General features: G+C 35.8%; 1 protein-coding gene across 1 annotated transcript in view; it reads left to right on the top strand.

The window, feature by feature from the left end:
• Positions 1 to 1,010: 1,010 nt before the first annotated feature.
• The window catches only part of SLC5A12 (solute carrier family 5 member 12), a 45,956-nt gene continuing 27,892 nt past the window's right edge, over positions 1,011 to 19,074 (top strand). Inside the window, exons 1-6 of the mRNA XM_004607857.2 lie at positions 1,011 to 1,349; positions 6,850 to 6,915; positions 7,853 to 7,904; positions 9,222 to 9,289; positions 14,388 to 14,542; positions 14,660 to 14,800. Of these exons, the coding sequence (XP_004607914.2) occupies positions 1,011 to 1,349; positions 6,850 to 6,915; positions 7,853 to 7,904; positions 9,222 to 9,289; positions 14,388 to 14,542; positions 14,660 to 14,800 (821 nt within the window). The remainder of the gene's footprint in view (positions 1,350 to 6,849; positions 6,916 to 7,852; positions 7,905 to 9,221; positions 9,290 to 14,387; positions 14,543 to 14,659; positions 14,801 to 19,074) is intronic.

Here is a 19,074-nt window from a genome sequence, read left to right as displayed (position 1 = left end):
GAACAATCAACAAGGAATCTCACAAGAGCAAAGACAACTTTGCATTTATTCATGTGTTATGGTCTTAACTATAATTTAGCTTTGTGTATGGGTTTTGCTAATGGTCAAAAGGAAAGGCAAAAGATGAAGCAGAGAACTTCAAATAATTTTTCAATTGACTTTTAAGACTTAAAATCCAAAGAGAATAAACTAACAGTGCTCTACTAGAAGCACAAATAATAGCCAATGAGCCAAATATATATATATATATGTATATATATATAAATTTTATTATACTAATCAGGAAAAAGAAAATCATAAATTTTTTTTAAAAAACCTGATTCATAACAGCCTCAGCAGACCTTATTATCCTGTGTTCCTGAAGTTTGGAGAGGTTCAGTAATTTGTCAGCAATATCATAGCTCACAATCGAGCTCACATGAGCAAAGTTCTCCTGATTCTTAATTCTTTGCTTTCTCTCCACACTTAGTGTCTTGAGCAACTGCACACACACTTCCTCCACCCTTCCTTACTTGGAGAAAGATAGAACTAAGGGCTGTGTTTGTGTTCTTCAGATTGCATTTCACTAATTAATAATGCTGAGGTGGTCAACTTGTGTCACATCTAGGCTTCTAAATAATGTTTAACCATAATTTGAAAAAACCTAATAGATAAAAGAGTGAATTATCTGGCAAGTGCATTCTTCCCCAGGTTGACATTCATTTCAGAACGCATCTGAATTCTTTCTTTGCGGCATATGCTTTAGTAGAGAGAACAGAGGCCAGGGTCAAGTTTTCAACTGTTGGTACCAACCCTACTGCCAGGCATTTCTTTGAAATCAACTTTTGCAATCTTCCCTGGGTACAATCTGTTTGTCTGAAGATATGCACAAGTGCCTCTGATCATCTTTCTCTTCGTAGAATCACGATTTCCTCTCTTGGAAAGGTATTGGCTGTACTGATTTTTATTTGGGGAGTAACATTTTCTGGAGACCTGCTAGAAAGAAACTCTTTGGTGCCTTACTTCCCAGCATGGAGGTGAAGAACTTTGCAGTTTGGGATTATGTTGTTTTTGCAGCCCTTTTTGTTATTTCCTCTGGAATTGGAGTGTTTTTTGCTGTCAAGGAGAGAAAAAAAGCATCTTCCCGGGAGTTTTTAGTTGGGGGAAGGCAAATGAGCTTTGGCCCCGTAGCACTATCTCTGACAGCTAGTTTCATGTCAGCTGTCACTGTCTTGGGAGCCCCTTCTGAGGTCTACCGCTTTGGTGCATCCTTCCTACTCTTCTTCATTGCCTACACATTTGTTATCATTTGTACATCAGAGCTCTTTCTCCCCGTGTTCTACAGATCTGGCATCACCAGCACTTATGAGGTAAGACAACCACACCCTTATTTAATTTGGGATGTGTTGCTTTGCTTTCCTCTTCTAAGACAAATTTTTTTTTGGGGGGGAGCACAGCCTGTGTCATTCAGGGCTTACTTCTGGCTCTGTACTCAAGGATTATTGCTGTAGGGATGGGGAGACAAAGTGGGGTGCTAGGAATAGAATCAGGTCAGCTGAGTGCAAAGCAAGTACTCTATCCACCATACTATTGTTCTGACTCTCATACTTAAAAAAAATTTTATTCCTGTTTATTCCATCTATTTAATAAATCATCTTGATTATAACATAATGATTAAAGATAATTCAATTTTTAAAGTAAATTTCACTACAGGGAAATATGTTAGTGAGAAAAATGTAAGCTGTAAGGTAGACATACCTGAAGAATGGAAATAATAAAGTCAGTCTCACAAGGTTATTTTAGTGTTAAAATAATAAGCACATAAACACAGAATACAGGGAAATTGTAAAGAGTTATCAATGAAAAGAAGCTGAAGTTATTATATATATTATTAACATAATTTTTCCTGAAAAATGTGCAGGTAACATGTTGAATATATGTGACTGTTGTCCATATACAGGGAAGAAAACAGACACAGATAAAAATCCCAATGAGTATTTTATAGTGAATGAAGACTTCTTAGAACCTATCTTGCCTGTGTCCTTCTCATAAGATAACTGAACTTATGATTTCAGCACTCTAAATTTTAGTGGGAAATGATATTATTTTAAACATAGAAATATTTTTATGGGAGGAAACTTTTAAATGACACAAGAATAGGAATGATGATTCTAACCAAAAAAAAAGAGTGGCATTTTCCAGAAAAATATTTAAAGTGGAATCTGAATGTCTAATATCTAAATAGCATATCACTTTCTCTGAGAAAATGCTTATTTTTTCTAATTCAACATCGTAAGTTAGGTTTACAAATCATAGCAGAGGAATTTTCTTAACATATGTGTGTTTCTGATTTTTCAATCTGAAGTCAAAATTACTTATTATTCCAGGTTTTAAAAGTTATTTAGTCAGGGGGCATAGTGATAGTAAGACAGGTAAGGTGCTTGACTTGCACATGTGTGTGGGGAAGGGATGCATAAAGTTACAGTTCTGGTGGGTATGTGCCAGACAAAGAGGATGTTTTGGGGTTACACCTGGTCTGTACTCAGGGATTACTCCAGACTCTCCACTCAGGTATCAATCCTGGTGGGGCTTTGGGGACTATATGGGGTTTCAAAGATTGAACTGGGTTGGTAACATATTAAAATCTTTTAGTAGAATAGATTGTCTAAAGGCAAGCATTCCAAGAGGAAATTTTTTATATATTCATGGGGCAATTTAGTTGTCAAAGAAGTTGGGGATATTACTGGGGATTAGGAAGAGGAAGCAAGTACCAGATAACTTGTGGCATGTAAGTCCCATCACTGTGTCACTGTATCACTGTCATCCCGTTGCTCATTGATTTGCTCGAGCGGGCACCAATAACATCTTCATTGTGAGACTGGTTGTTACTGTTTTTGGCACCAGATGAGGTGTGTGAATCTCACATAGCTTGTAGCTTCTCTTTTTGACCTCTGGGAATGTATCTCTCAATGCTCTGCCATAAAGGTAGTTAAGCGGGTCTAGATTCTGGAGCATTTGTGGACACCTAAAAGAATGGAGTCTCCCAGCCAATAGCAAATGCCTATCATCAGACAGATATATGAGTGAGGGTATCTCTGAACTTTCAAGGTAATAGCAGCCACATAGCGTCATGGGAACACAAGCAGAGAAATCAATCCTCAAATTTATTAAAATTAATAAATCCTTGACTTTTAAGTAAATGTGTTTTGGGATAAGCATTATATGACAGTAGTCAACTGCTTTAAGAACTTTCAAATGCACTGAAATTTACAGTCTAAGATACATCATCTGCATTATTTTATCATAATTCTGTCCCATGTCAAAGAGGCAGTTTCACATTCAATTTTTAAATTAATCTTGGTTAATTTGCAGCATCATTCATTTTTATTATCTCTACTTGAATATTTATTATTAGTCACTTAATATTTTCTAGTTAATGTTATTTCCTCCTTTATCTTTTCATTCACTAAAGAATCCAGATCGCTATTTAATCTTTTCTTGGATAATAATAGTCCATAAATTGAAGTCTACCTGCTTTCCTTTGTATTGTACTTCTTAATCTAGATGAATTCTAAGTTATTTACTTTTCTTTAATATAATTTTATAAGATTTTCATTAAAAGAATGCTCTAGTTAATGCTTTATGATTTTACTATTACAAAGTATTGATTTAATCACTGTCACTATATCACTGTCATCCGGTTGTCATCGATTTGCTTGAGCGGGCACCAGTAACATCTCCATTGTGAGACCTGTTGTTACTATTTTTGGCATATCGAATATGCCCCATGTAGCTTGCCAGGATCTGCCCTGTGGACAAGATACTCTCCGTATCTTGCCAGGCACTACGAGAGGGGTGAAGGAATCGAACCTGAGTCGGCCACATGCATGTCAAACCCCTTATCCTCCGTGCTATAGCTCCAGCCCATTGATTTCATACGATTTGCAAATTATTTTTATTCATTTTCCTTTAAGTTAAAATTTGTCATATTGTTGAATTATATCTTAATTTGAGAAATTATTATGTGCAGCAATTTGATCTTTAGTTTTGCATAGTAAAAGATACTATAAATAATTTTGCAAATTAATGTGTGAAAAATCTGGTAGGGTCTAAATCAATGTTTCCAAGGCTATGAGGCCTTTTAAATAATTAAAAAAATTTTCTTTTACTCTAGGTGAGACCATTTCAGTGTTTGGGCAGAATAGAAGCATGGTATAATTTATATTTGGAGAGTATTTCTCTAGGTTTATGTTGAGAGTGATTATAGGCTTTTGACTGCTGAAGCGAGATGTCCAGAAAAATGGATATTGCTGTTATCAAGGCAAAAGATGATGGAGTTAGAGTTAGAGGGCAGATGAAACAAATGGGTATGTTTTGAGAATACTTGAGTGCCAGAATTACTTTAATAGTTTGATATTTTGGCACAAGAAAGGAGAAAGGTTGGACTAATATTATTTGGATTTGAACCTAAATAAGAAGTAGATTTACTATGTCCTGAAATAAAAATAAATGTGTGTAAAGAAGGTTTTAGGGTTTGAACAATAATATATTTAGAAAGAAAATATTACCTGTGATGTCCTTAAAGCAGACATGAAACATAAAAGCTTTCTATAGGGCTTTTATTTGTATTTTGACTGGGGTAGTAACTATACACATCAAAGATGTCCATTAAGCGAGTCAGTGAATACATTGAAATCATGGTTCAGTGCATTTCTCTAGATAAGACTGATGGAGTTGGCATATTCTTTTTTACTTCTTGGATGAGAAACCAGAGGTTTAGATGACATACTGAGATAATGGCAAAATTCAAATCACAATTACAAAAGTTTAATTGCTGAGCCAGTTCTTTTTTATTTTTCACAATTTTTTCTCCATACTGTTTCTCTAGTTTGACTTAACTTACTGAATTTAGTGGAACTAAATGAGGAGTTAGAAGAAACAGACCTTTTCCATATTTCTGTCAGTTTCTTTATCCAGTTTTATTTATTTTATGTGTCATCCAGTCTGAAATCCAATGACTCATATTTTGAGGTATTATTACATTACTCTACTTATTTTTTCTTTCTCCTTTAAAAAAAATTGGGTAACACCCAGTGATGCTCAGGACTTACTCTTGGTTCTGTGCCCCTAGCAAACTCATGGGACTATATAAAATGCCAGGGATCAAGCCTGAAAAAGCTGTATATACAGCAAGTGACCTACCCACTATACTATGCTTTGGCCTTCTATTACCAATTTTCACATCAGTTATCTACTTCTGTTTGGCATACCATCTCAAAATAAATTTCTTTTTGTTTTTGTTTTTTTTTTCTTTTTGGGTCACACCCGGCGATGCTCAGAGGTTACTCTTAGCTCTGCACTCAGGGATTACCCCTAGCAGTGCTCAGGGGAAATATAGGATGCTGGGAATCGGACCCGGGTCGGCCGCATGCAAGGGAAACGCCCTACCCGCTGTGCTATCGCTCCAGCCCCCATCAAAATAGATTTCTTAAACCTGATATTTTATATGCTTTCCATTATAGAAATCAACTATTTCACTTGGACTCAATTGTGTATGTAAGAAAGGTTATTCTTCTATTGATCTTACATTCTTCTATTGATCTTACATCTATGTACTTAGATGACTCAGATTTACTTATTTGCCATAAATTAGTAAATTGAACAGAAGATTTCAGTTATAAGGAAATGGAAATAAGAGAACTTAACCTCACTAAACTTGTTATTATTTTCCACTAGACTAAACTGGGTTCTGTATGTGATGGGGAAAGAAGTCTTATGCCAAAAGGAAAAGATCTCACACTAATTTGAAAAACATATGGCCTTAAGTTGTCTTTCGTAAGAAGCAAGTCCTGAGACAGGTGGTTAATGGCAAGACATTTTAATGGGGAGTAATTCCATTAAGGATCTGTGGTTAAGCAAGAAATACACTGTGAAAGAAAAAGACGTTAGTAAAAGGTGTACTTTTAAGAATATTTTTGACTATGAGCAACTGCGTTTCAGTCTACTTGGCTTAGGGTTGTGAGTTTGGGTCTGTCTGATCAAGACTTCTGCTGTATGCAGTTCTGGAGACATTCAACCACCACTGAATGTGGTACTGGAGAACCCAGCAATATTAGGGTTACCTGGGTAATTCCTGAGTAGCAGTGCAGTCTTGGGCCTTTGCATTCAGCTGTCAGTCTGGAAGGGCAAGAATCACTCTTGGGCCCCAGGTCTACTGAGTACCACAAGGAAGGAAGGAAAAACAGGAGGAAGGAAGGAAGGAAGGAAGGAAGGAAGGAAGGAAGGAAGGAAGGAAGGAAGGAAGGAAGGAAGGAAGGAAGGAAGGAAGGAAGGAAGGAAGGAAGGAAGGAAGGAAGGAAGGGAGGAAGGGAGGGAGGGAGGGAGGGAGGGAGGGAGGGAGGAAGGGAAGGAAGGAAGGAGGGAGGGAGGGAGGAAAGGAGAGGGAGTGAGGGAGGAAGGAAAGGAGAGAGGGAGAGAGGGAAAATAAGATAAGAGAAGGAAGAAGTAAAGAAAAAAGGAAAAATCAAAGAAAAAGAAGAAAAGATAAATCAAAAGAAAAGAGAACATAAGAATTCTTTAGAGTATCCAACAGAAAACACCTTGGTAGAAAGTGAATTTTATTTCATTAGCCCCATTATCACCTCTGAACACCATAAGATACATGAACAATAACAGAACTTTCTTATATTCTTTTAATTTCAACCATCTATATTTTTCTGATTGTCTCAAGTGTAATATGGTAAAAAATAACATTATAAATCTAAGCACATTTATAAGATTGTAAATCTACTCAGAGAGAGGAATACTTAACAAAGGAGCAGATCTCATGTGACACTCACTCTTGCATATCTTTCTCTGTGTTCTTTCTAGTACTTACAACTCCGATTCAACAAACCAGTTCGCTATGCGGCAACAGTCATCTACATTGTGCAGACGGTAAGAATTAACAGTGTGAACAGTTTTGTTTATCTCAGGGACAATTTATGCAATTACAGGCAAATATGCTGACTATGAAAAAATTTTCCCCTGATCCCAAGGATACATCTTTCAAAACAATATTGTTGTTGTGAATGGCGATCATGCGCTCATTCGCGGGGAGGGAGATGCGTGCTGAAAATAGACTAGAGACTGAACACGATGGTCACTCAATGCCCCTGTTGCAAACCACAACACCCAAAAGAAGAGAGAGAGAACAAATTGGAATGTCCTGAAAATAAAAATAGGAAAGCAGGAAATCTGGTTTTTGAAGATTGCCTTAACCAATTTTGAACGAAATGCCTATTTGAAGTTCAACTCGGTTAAGCATTTAAAAAATGAATGAATCACCAGAGAACATTTCATGCCCAAAACTATTTGTACAGTTAAAAGAAGAGAGATAAATATTTAAAAAATATTTTATTGCTTTGTTTAACATGTGTACCACTGGCATTATTATTTATACACATATTTGGGAATCTATGTAATATAAATAACTTTTGAAACAACCATATTTTTAAAAATTTATTTATTTATTTATTTTTAGTGAGTCACAGTGAGGGTACAGTTACAGATTCACATCTTTTCGTGCTTGTTTTTCCCTCATGCAATGTTTTTATACTATATATTTATGCAAAATCTAGCTATAAAATCTCAAAATTCACAACAATCCTAAATGTCCAATTCTCATCTTCCATATCATACCTATAAATGCCAAATTAGTTATGATAGTCAATGATATCAAAATTGGAGAAGATTGGAATGAAATGCTTGATGAACTAGTTGAAGGAAACATTTTAAGAAATTTTCTTGGCAGAAATAAGGAAATTACCACGTAGCTTTATTTTCCACGTTACCCTTTTTTTTACTGATCATCTGATTCATGTTTCTCTATCAGATTCTTTACACAGGAGTGGTTGTGTATGCTCCGGCTCTTGCTCTCAATCAAGGTGAGTTATAGAAACTCCCCTGGGTGCCTCTACCACTTTTATGTCTGATTCTCACCTTGAGAAATACATGTGGAATATTTTGTTGAGGATATAAAACTGTAGTCAAGTGACTGTGACTTGCTGAAGAAGTCATAACATAAGACTTTGGAAAATAACCATGAATGGAGTTAGGAAGATATCTCAAAGGGGGGAAGCTTTCACTTCCATGTTTGAGACCCTAAGTTTGATCTGCAGCGCATGCTTCCTCTCCCTTCTGCCTTTAGCACTGCTGGGTATAGCTCTGAATGTCGAGGTATTGCTGGGTACATTGTATTAATGGCCTTATTGTATTTCTGGGGCCATCCACTGAACCATCTGGCATAGTTGACTGAATATGGCCAGGGGCATCCCCCAGTACCCTGAGTGTTGCTTGGGACACCCCCCAAATGCTCTATTCCATGCTCTATCCAAAGCTATAGAGCATTGAAAGAAATATTGTTTATTATTTTTCTCACAGAGTTCCAGTACCCAGTTTGCTTTCTTTTTTTTCCAAACCATTGAGATGAGGGCAATTTTGGCATTATGCATACACAGCCATTACAAAATTTATAATATATTGTCATGTCTAGGTGATTCTATGGAATAAATAACTTGAGCACAATGACAAAATATGCTTCTAATAAAATATTTATGGTCTATACTTGATATTTTAGGAAGGACAGAATTCTAGAAACATAAAATAGAGGAAACCCACAAGAGCCTTAAATTTCATAATGATATCTATACTACTGAAATTCCATAGCATTAAATTTAATCATGACATGTGCTTATATATTTAGAAATATTGTACGATATTTCTGCCTACTGCATAAAGTAGCTGCTAAGCTTTTTATTTGTATATTTTCTTGCAAAATAAAAAATGTTTTATAAACAGAAAATCAAAGTATACAGAGTAACTCTTGTATGAGATGTTTGATTTTTTAATTTTAAATTTAATTTTTTAAAAATTGAGGTATCATAATTTACAATAATAATGAAGTTGTTATTTTTTAACTTTTTAAAGAAAAGAAAAGCAACAACAGACACAGTTGGGCAAAGTTGAAAGGTCCAGAATTAGGAGAGAAAACTTGGCTTCTAACATACAAGAAATTAGTGGACTAGATTGAGTTATAGCAGTGTAATAACATATTCATAATGAGATGGATAATTTTGATAAGAAAATATAATAAATGAAAACCTGTTATCTGATTTTAATTTTCTTGCCAAAACAAAAAAACTATTCTTCATGAAGCTAGTTTCTAAAAAAATTATTTAAATATGCATTTTTTTCTTTCATAGTGACTGGGTTTGATCTCTGGGGCTCTGTGTTTGCAACAGGAATTGTTTGCACATTCTACTGCACCCTGGTATGTATCTAGCTGTGGAAAATAATTTTCCACTCTCTTCTAATAGGGATTAAGGAAAATCTCCTATAGGGCAGCTAATGATAGCATAAATTGCTATTCCTGTGTTAAATAGAAGTATGCAGGCATGTTTATCACAGTTTTTTAAGGAAAATGTTATTGTTTTATTAAAAAATGTTCTTTTCTAGCACCCACTAAGTAGAATTTGGACTCTGTTCATTCAAAAACACCATTATTATGAGAGATGCAGTGAAAAAAGTAAATTAAAGGATTATCTTTTTTTTAATCAAAGATAGCTCACTGTATGTGATTTATCAGAAAAAAAAATTAACAGTGATTCTAGGTTACATATAGAATAGTTTTTTCTCTATACTTGCTGAGAATATAAAATAATGTTCAAGATTGATCCAAATTAGCTGCTATTTATAAACTTGAGGATTTCAGAGCTTGTTCTTATCTTTTGTTTTTGAATATATAATGTTTACACATCTTTAGTTTTGAAGAAAGGAACCTGGTGGATGTCAGTAGCATATTTATATAAATGTTACAGTTTATATAAATTCGCAAACATTTCATTGAGTACCTACTGTTTGTTATGACTTGCAGTGGAAAAGTATATTTATCTGGGTCATTGGTACCATATTGGGGAAATGACAGCAACTCTTTACAAGTATAGTATTGATTTCCAGACACTTTTTCTCTAGAGAAAAAAAGAGTAATTGATAAATTATAATAATGCATCACATGCCACAGAATTATATATATTTATCCATGCTCTAAAAATATGCATTTATGTATGATGATACCATACAACTAAAGTTTCACATTTCCCTCATTGTTATACTAGAAAACTTCAACCATTCCAGTGCAATACAATTTTATATTAATTTCCCCATTTAATTATTATTATTGTATCCCTACACCAGATGCAAACACAACCTTCTATCTAGGTTAAAAAATAGGTTCCTGCCCTCACACCTATGTGGCAGCTTAGCTGCAGATAGAAAGATAGGGAGCCAGGGAGACAGTTATGTGAACTGGGGCATTGAGGAGGCCCAGATTCTAGCCTGTTGACTGCCATGTCCTCCCAGTCACTACTTGGAGAACCTACTGAGAACGAAGCCAAGAGAACTCCTGAACCACCATGGGAGTGATCTAAAAATTCAAACTAACAAACAAGTCAATAGAAGGGAAGCTAGATACTAAATATAACAGGCTTTTGGAATATATGACTTGGCTTTTAAAATAGTTTTTAGGACCACCCAAAATTCTTTCTTCCAGTAAGAAAATAAGCTCTGTGATAAAAAAAATGCAATATGAATTATTGGGGTTGGTATTAAATGAGAGTAGACCAGAGGCAGAGTGATAGTACAGTGAATAAAGCACATGCCTTATATGTTTCTAACCTGGATTCAATTCTGGGCACCCTCCGTGGTCACTAAGCTCACCAGGAGTGATCCCTATGCATAGAACCAGGATGAACAAGCGGGGTAGAGGCCCCAACGGAAAACAGCAACATGATAAGTAGAGAAGAATGTGTTTAACCATTATTTGATGGAGCTGATAATGATACTAAAATTAGGTTATTTAACCTTGAACTACTAGCCATCTAGAGTAACTGATCCTGAGACTATCATATTAAGGAGTATTATTGAGGGAGTTGAATTTCAATGATGAATTTCAGTTATTGTAGGTAAAAGATGCAAATATTGTCTGGAGGGAGAATTCCAGGTACAAATACAAGTGAGAAAATATTTGACTGTCAAAAACAGCATGTTAGAATTAATGAACATAGAATAAAGAAAGTATATATGACTAGTCTAGAAAATTTTGAAAATCATTTAAATAAACAAATCAAAGTGGACTGGTAGAATTTAGACATAAAAAATGATTTATGTGAAAAAAAGAGAGCAAGTATAAAGCATAGATGTAGAAATAAAAAGTAAAAACAAATTTGGATATCTAGTAATTATAATAAAGTAAAATTTACTCATAAAGGATGAGTAAAGAGAGGCTGCTAAAATCTCCAGTCTAGGATGGTTGGAGATGTTACTGGTGCCTGCTTGAGCAAATCGATGATCAACGGGATGATAGTGATACAGTGATACAGTGAATAAAGTAAAATTAATTAATTTAAAAACTCTTAATGCCTTTATTTTATTTTTTAATTCTGATACCTTATATGGATTAATCTTAAAATGGCTATTTTTATGTCATTTGACAGTCCTGCTTCTCTTATTCCTTCTTATCATTTACAAGATACGTTACTTAAAAAAATTCCCTTTATTTAAACACCATGATTTACAAAGTTGTTTACAATGATTTCTTATAGGCATTCAGTATTTCAACACCAATCCCACTATCACTCTTCCCTTCCATCCACGATTGTCTCCATTTATCAACCACCAATCAAGCCTTCCCTACAGGCCCACAGTAATTTAATTTATATTGTTTGTTACCATTTAATAACTAATGGAATGATCACAAAATACTTCAGTAAAAAAAATGAAAATTGCTATATATCATCATGGGAACATTAAGTCACATCTGGAGGTTTACTAAGCTGTTGTTGCTAGTTAAGCCTTCTGTGTCAATGTTTTTTGTTAGTCGAGATTAGTTGTCTTCTCAGTTATATTCCCAACCAATCTGTGTGCTCCTACTGAGATTGGAGATGTTGCTCCAGAATCTACTGATTATTTCACTGGGTATTGCAGCTGGAAGCCTGGCAGCTGCTACTGGGGTGTGAATGTGGGTGCGGGGCTTTGGTAGCCAGAGAATTTGGCCTATTACCTTCTAGAGATCACTCTGAAAGCCAGTGCTGGGTATCTGAGAAAATTTTGCATCTAATTGATCTCTTTTCAGATTTGATATGAGTCTCTGGACCAGGTCCAGTAGATGAGTTTATATGCTGAAGGTAGTGGAACGTGGTTGTCACTACCGGAGTTTAAGATTAACTTATTTTATGGGAGGATTAGGGATAGGAACACCCAGGGATGCTCAGGGGTTACTCCTGACTGTTTGGGGTATTATATGGGATGCTGGGGATCAAATCTGTGTTTATCACATGCAAGACACAAGCCCTACTTGCTGTACTATTGTTCCAGCTCTGGATAAGCTTATTGAGATGGAGTTGAAAATATTTAATTTTATTCCTCCATCTACCCATCACATCTGCTCTTATCACCCCTTTGCTCTATCTCTTCTCCTTGGAAGCAGACTATGGCTGATGTCTGTTATCAAAATGCTCCCTTATTCATCTAACACTTTAATTCATACTGCAGTTTCTATACCCCGTTGATCTACTTGTTGAGTAGCATATCAAAAATAACTGGTGGAAGAAATTCAAAACATAAGAAATAAATCCCGGCATCCAAGGGTTTGCATCTATTGAGCTAAACCCTCACCCAAATAATACAGATTAACTAAAACACACATAGTCACACTACAAAATCAAGGTTATGGCTTAGGGGGCTGTGTGAGGCACTTGCATGTGTGTATCTTGATATGTAGGAGAAATTATCATGGTAATCATACTCTTTTTGATTAACCATTTGATAAAGTGGTTTGTTCTCTTGCCTCATTTTTAGCTGCAAATCAGCTTTATGAATATCTTTTCATAACCAATGCCAAATAGCCTCTGAGAACTGAGGTCTTTGACATTTGGTCTTCCATCATATCACTATAATCTGATGATGAGAGTTCAGTTTAGAACCTTAATGACTTGAAAGGAAATAAAAATTCCATTAATTTGGAGGTTGTATGTAAGAGATTGATTATTTTTTCATATCATGATTTGAAAGGGATGTACAAATACAATATCTTTGGCAGTGAATTTGAGGTCTATTTTAAATTGCATTTTAATTTTAATTGCAAAAGAAGTGATGGGACAACCTCGGTTTCTTCTCTTTTGCTCTAGATAAGATGAAGCCTGTCATCTTTTCACAATTCTTGACACTCTGGAGGAGTAACCGGGGATGATAATTTTATTTTTCCATGTTAAAAATATCAGTCCTTTTATTATCATCAAGCTTATTAATTTTTAAAGCTCATTTTAATATATCACTTCATTTTATCTTTCTCAGTTTGCTCATTCTGCCTTCTCCACTCTCCCAAAGGATATTTAACCTGAATAACAGTTTTTTTCTTTCCTCCTGTCTTCTTGCCCATGGGTTCTCAAGTAGAATGGTACAGAATAGTACATAGGCTTGACGAGGGAACACAGAGAACTTGGGTCCCGATTCAAACATTAACTTATTTAAATTTCCTGAGGAATGAATTTCAGTCACTGATATTTTTTATTTGTTTGTTTTTAAGTTCTCCAAGTGACTCTACAGAGAATCCAGATTTGATAATTGCCCTTCTATCCTCTTAGCTAATCACTCTACCCGAACTTTAACTTTCAAAACTCCTTTCGAGATGAATATTCCGTATATCTACTGTCTCCTTGTAGTTTTTTTCTTTTTTCATTATTTTACTACCTCTATTTTCCAAACTGATGCAGTACCATTAACTTTATTGTTAAAAAAAGAAAAAAACTTCACTTTTCCTAGTCAGAACTTGATGATTATCCTGTTTCCTTATTTCTCATTTTCTTTATTCAGTTGATTACATTACACTAGTTTTGTCACCTCACTCGCTTTTAAATACATGATAGCTTTTAAAAATTAAATTCTTTCTATATCTACTCTACGTCAACTTTTTCCTCCTTGATAATCAATATATTAAATAAAGTTTGAGCTGTTATCCCTTTTGCAGAGGGTCACACTGGCAGTGTTCAGGGGCTGCTCCCAGTCCTGTGCTCACAGGTCACTCCCAATGGTGTTTACGAGACCCTGGGCTGTTATGGATCAAACTCTGCTATAGTTAAATTATAGTTCGGTGTCTATTTCTCTCAACAGATTGTTAATATGAAATTAAAGTAAGGACCTGTTTCAATCTTTGTGTTTTCATGTCTACTACAGTACTTAGCACATAAAAGAGATTCAACGATACTCTTCAATGAACGAATGAAAGAATGGTTATCCAATATCAGGAAGTTTTAAACATGGAATGTTATTTGCTTTGATTTAAAAAATTTACATCCTTTTTTTTGCCATTTCAGGGAGGATTAAAAGCAGTGGTGTGGACAGATGCATTTCAGATGGTTGTCATGATTGTGGGCTTCTTAACAGTTCTCATTCAAGGATCAGCTCATGCTGGTGGATTTCACAGTGTAATAGAAAAATCAATGAATGGATCTCGACTAAATATATTTGAGTATGTCCAATGCTGCTCTTTAAAGTTTTGTAAAGATTTAGCTTCTTGAATTCTCACCTAATACAATATTGTAGTTTGAATTGAACTTCTTCATCTACTCTCTCCTCTCTTTTGTAGTTTTGATGTAGATCCCCTCAGGCGGCACACATTTTGGACAATCTCAGTGGGAGGAACTTTTACTTGGCTAGGGATATATGGAGTCAATCAGTCAACCATCCAGCGATGCATCTCTTGCAAAACAGAAAAACATGCAAAACTGTAAGTTATCATAAGGAAATATTCCTATGTTAACTTTGTCCTTATAGTATACTTTTTAATATACTTCCTGATAATAAGTTTGTGAGTTTGTGTGTATGTGTGTGTGAGAGAGAGAGAGAAAGAGAGAGAGACAAAGACAGAGGAGAGACACACACAGAGAGACAGAGACAAAACAGAGACAGAGACAGAAACAGAGACGGAAAGAAATGGAAAGTTTTGGGGCTGCAGTGATAGCACAATGGGTAGGGCATTTGGCTTGCACGCGGTCAATCCAGGTTTGATTCCCAGCATCCCATATGGTTCCCTGAGCACTGCCAGGAGTAATTCCTGAGTTCAGAGCCAGGAGTGACCCCTGAGCATAGCTGGGTGTGACCCCCCCAAAAGAGAAAGAAATGGAAAGTTTCATTTAGCCCTTTTCACCCTTTCTTTTTCTTTTAAAGTTGGGCAAAATTTAGGAATATTGCTCCATAGTTGGAAGCCTGTCTCATGAGCTGGGGGAGAAAACAGCTAGAATAGAGAAGGAATTGCTGAGTAGTCAATGATGGTTGGAGGGATAATTCAGGATGGGAGATGTGTGCTAAAAGTAGATAAAGGACAAAATGTGATAGTCTTTCAGTATCTATGTTGCAAACCTTAATGCCCCCCAAAGTAGAAAGAGAGTATGGGGGGAATTGTCTGCCATAGAGGCAGGGGAGGGTTGGAAAGGGGGAGCATACTGGGGACATTGGTGGTGGAGAATGTGCACTGGTGGAGGGATGGGCGTTGGATCATTTTATGACTGAAACTCAAACATGAAAGCTTTATAACTAGATCTCATGGTGATTCAATTAAAAGAAAAGCTAGGCAAAATATTGCTACTCCTGGTTCAGAGTGATAGCACAGCAGGTAGGGCGTTTTCCTTGCATGCGGCTGACCTGGGTTTGATTCCTCCATCCCTCTTGGAGAGCCTGGCAAGCTACCAAGAGTATCCCACCCACAAGGCAGAGCTTGGCAAGCTACCTGTGGCATATTTGATCTCCCAACGACTGTAACAAAAAGTCTCACAATGGAGATGTTACTGGTGCTGCTCAAGCAGATCGATGAACAACAGGAAGACAGTGCTACAGTGCTGCAGTGCTGGTTCAGAGGATGTTCATATATGATACTTTAAATCTGTCTCTATTTGATCACCATCATAAACTGCCTCTACTACTTTAGAAATTCCTTGGTTAGATGAAGCATTGTGGATAACAACATAGAAGGTTAGGAGTTTCAAGTGAAAATGGTAACAAATTTTTTTTTTCGCAATTCCAGTGGTTAAACGACTCTTAATACTTCTTTTATCATATTGTCTCATAAGCTGCCATTTTCCCTTATGCCTTTAAAGGCAGAGAGCAGAGCAGTAGCCACTCAACTCTCTCCAGGATCACCAGTCACCTGTCTTTCCAGGATCCCTCACAGGTCCTCTAGCTGTGGCAGTTCATTAATTTTTGTCCAAGTCTTCAAATCATTTTATGTTCTATAATGAGGGTCAAATGATGCATTTCCCCCCCAGAATTTGTCGGAATAAACTTGAATTGCTTTTAAAAATGGCAGTTCATCCTCATTGCTGATTCCTAAGATTTCAGCTTCTCGATTTTCTTACCTGAGAAAGTTATTAACTTGCCTTAACTTTCCTTAAGCAAAGAAACACTCATAGGTTATGCCTTGTGAATATGCCCTCAACTATTTTTTAAACACTGTCATTGTGTAACTTCTTACTAAGACTGAGAAAATTATAAAACTGCCTGGACATAGTTTACTATTTTTACAACGTGAACTCTAAAGGAAATATGCTAATTATATATTAAATACTCTGAGAAGAAATGGAGTATTTATACTTTTTAAAATCAATTAACTGATAACATATGCGTATCATCTTGTAATAAATAATATCAGAAAATTCTCTACACAGAAAATTATTTTGTCAAATACTTAAATTTCTGAAAATGATTTCAGACCAAATGTAAATGAATATTTTAAATTAAGATTAATTTAAAATTCTAGATGGAATAGTTGACTATATCTGTCAAGGAAGACTTTATGTTTATAAAATAATTAATTCTATTCAATTGAATATTTAAGGGCTGGAACGATAGAACAGCAGGTAGGGGGTTTGCCTTGCATGTGGCCGACCCCGGGTTCCATTCTTCCGCCCCTCTCAAAGAGGCCAGCAAGCTACTGAGAGTATTTTGCCCACACAGCAGAGCCTGGCAAGCTAACCGCGGTGTATTTGATATGCCAAAAACAGTAATAATAAGTCTCACAATGGAGACATTACTGGTGCCCACTCGAGCAAATCGATGAGCAATGGGATGACAATGACAGTGACAGTGACAGTGACAATTGAATATTTAAAAGTCACAATGCTGGGCCAGAGCGATAGCACAGCGGGTAGGGCGTTTGCCTTGCACGCGGCCGACCCCGGTTCGATCCCCGGCATCCCATATGGTCCCCCAAGCACCGCCAGGAGTAATTCCTGAGCGCAAAGCCAGGAGTAACCCCTGAGCATCGTTGGGTGTGACCCAAAAAGCAAAAAAAAAAGTCACAATGCTTAAGTGATACTTTTTGTAATGTTGCTAACTTAAATTTGCTCCTATTATTTCACAAGTATCTGAAATATACATTATTTTAAAATCAGTTTTTCTCTGCAAGGCCAAGAATAATTATGTGCTCATTAATAATTTTTAATTATTCAACAGAACTTCAATGAGGTCATGTATATATGTATATATAAATATATAAATAGATATGCAGATACCATAATTTATCTACTTTTTGTGTATGTATATGAGTATAGCTATACTTACAAGTATGAAATTACTCAATATACATTTATGTATGCTTAAATGTTGGTCTGTTGATTTAGATCATGCAAAAGTAAACAAAATCTCATTCATACTTTCTTGGAAATTGAAACGTGTTATACTAGTATTTAAGAGGTTTAAAAATTATCAGAAGAGGGAAGATACTCAAGCAGAAAAAAGGATACATAATTTCCTAGACACTTAGCACTCCTATTCTTAGTTCTACCCTTCAAGGGCTAGTGATTTCACAGGAATTTTGTTAAAATGTACAAAGATGTCTTTAGAAATTACATCCCCAAGAGTATAAAACTAGATTTCATTATTATAATTCAACATAGAAAAGTCAATTCCAATGGTCAGTTCAGCTGATGTGCAGATGCTCGAGAAGAAATTACTGTAAGGGGCGCAGCAGGGGAGCCATGTTTATCAACAACTGGAGCTACAAGGGACCATCACTTCATCTGCTATTTGATAAGGCAACTCAGAGGCTACTCAGAACCACTTCTCAAAAAACTCTCATCTGGGAGGCTTCACAAAGTGTTGACTGAATGCACTCCCTATACTCAATTTTCTGAGAACCTGATGCATCAGGGCTAGGTAAAGTTTTCCTCCTTGTGGAAAGCGTATCCTTTGACAGAGGTAAGTAAAAATAAATTTCAAAAGTTCATACTGAGGGGCTGGAGCAATAGTATAAGGAAGGTCCTTGAATGCATCCCGGTTTGATCCCCGGCAACACATAGGATGTCTCAAGAACTGCCAGGAATAATTCCTGAATGCAGATCCAGGAGTGACCTTTTGAGCATCTCTGGATATGACCCAAAAACTAAAAGGAAAAAATGTTCATACTGAATTAACATTAAGAGTCACTTCTTATATACATGTTTAATTGCATAGTTGGGAATGCTGATTAGTCGCAGGAGATAATTTAATTTCAAACTAGATCTTCCTCACACCTAGAAATAACATCACTTACAAAGTCATTTTATATTGTTTATTGGAAGATAACTTTGACTTTTTTCTCTTTCTAGACCCTAGTTTGTCTTTTAGAACTGCTGGTATTAAATGATGCTATGAGGTAGAAGGAGTTGATCTAGGTTATCGGTCCCTCCCCATCTTCATCTCATCTTCCAGCTAGATAAACATATCTACATACAGTTATGGCTCCATTGCCTTAGTTTGTTTTCCTCATCACCCATAAAATAATGTTATTCATTTCACTTCTATGATTTTTCTGGTGTCCAATCCCAGAATACAATTTTCATCAGGGTGGCATCAATGTGGTTGTTATTTTAATATCCTAATGCCTAGAACAAAACCTTATACATAGAGATACCCCCCAAAATAACTTTTGAATGTTTGATTTGTTTTGAGTTACAAACAGAAAAAAATCAACCCTGTAGATATCAAAGGCTTTGTTCTTTTGCTTTTGTGTGCTTTTTCCACTATTGT

Source organism: Sorex araneus, chromosome 6, assembly GCF_027595985.1.
Source record: "Sorex araneus isolate mSorAra2 chromosome 6, mSorAra2.pri, whole genome shotgun sequence".
NCBI classification, from domain to species: Eukaryota; Metazoa; Chordata; class Mammalia; order Eulipotyphla; family Soricidae; genus Sorex; species Sorex araneus.
The sequence above is the reverse complement of the archived record's forward strand: the minus strand, read 5'-3'. Positions and strand labels throughout refer to the sequence as shown.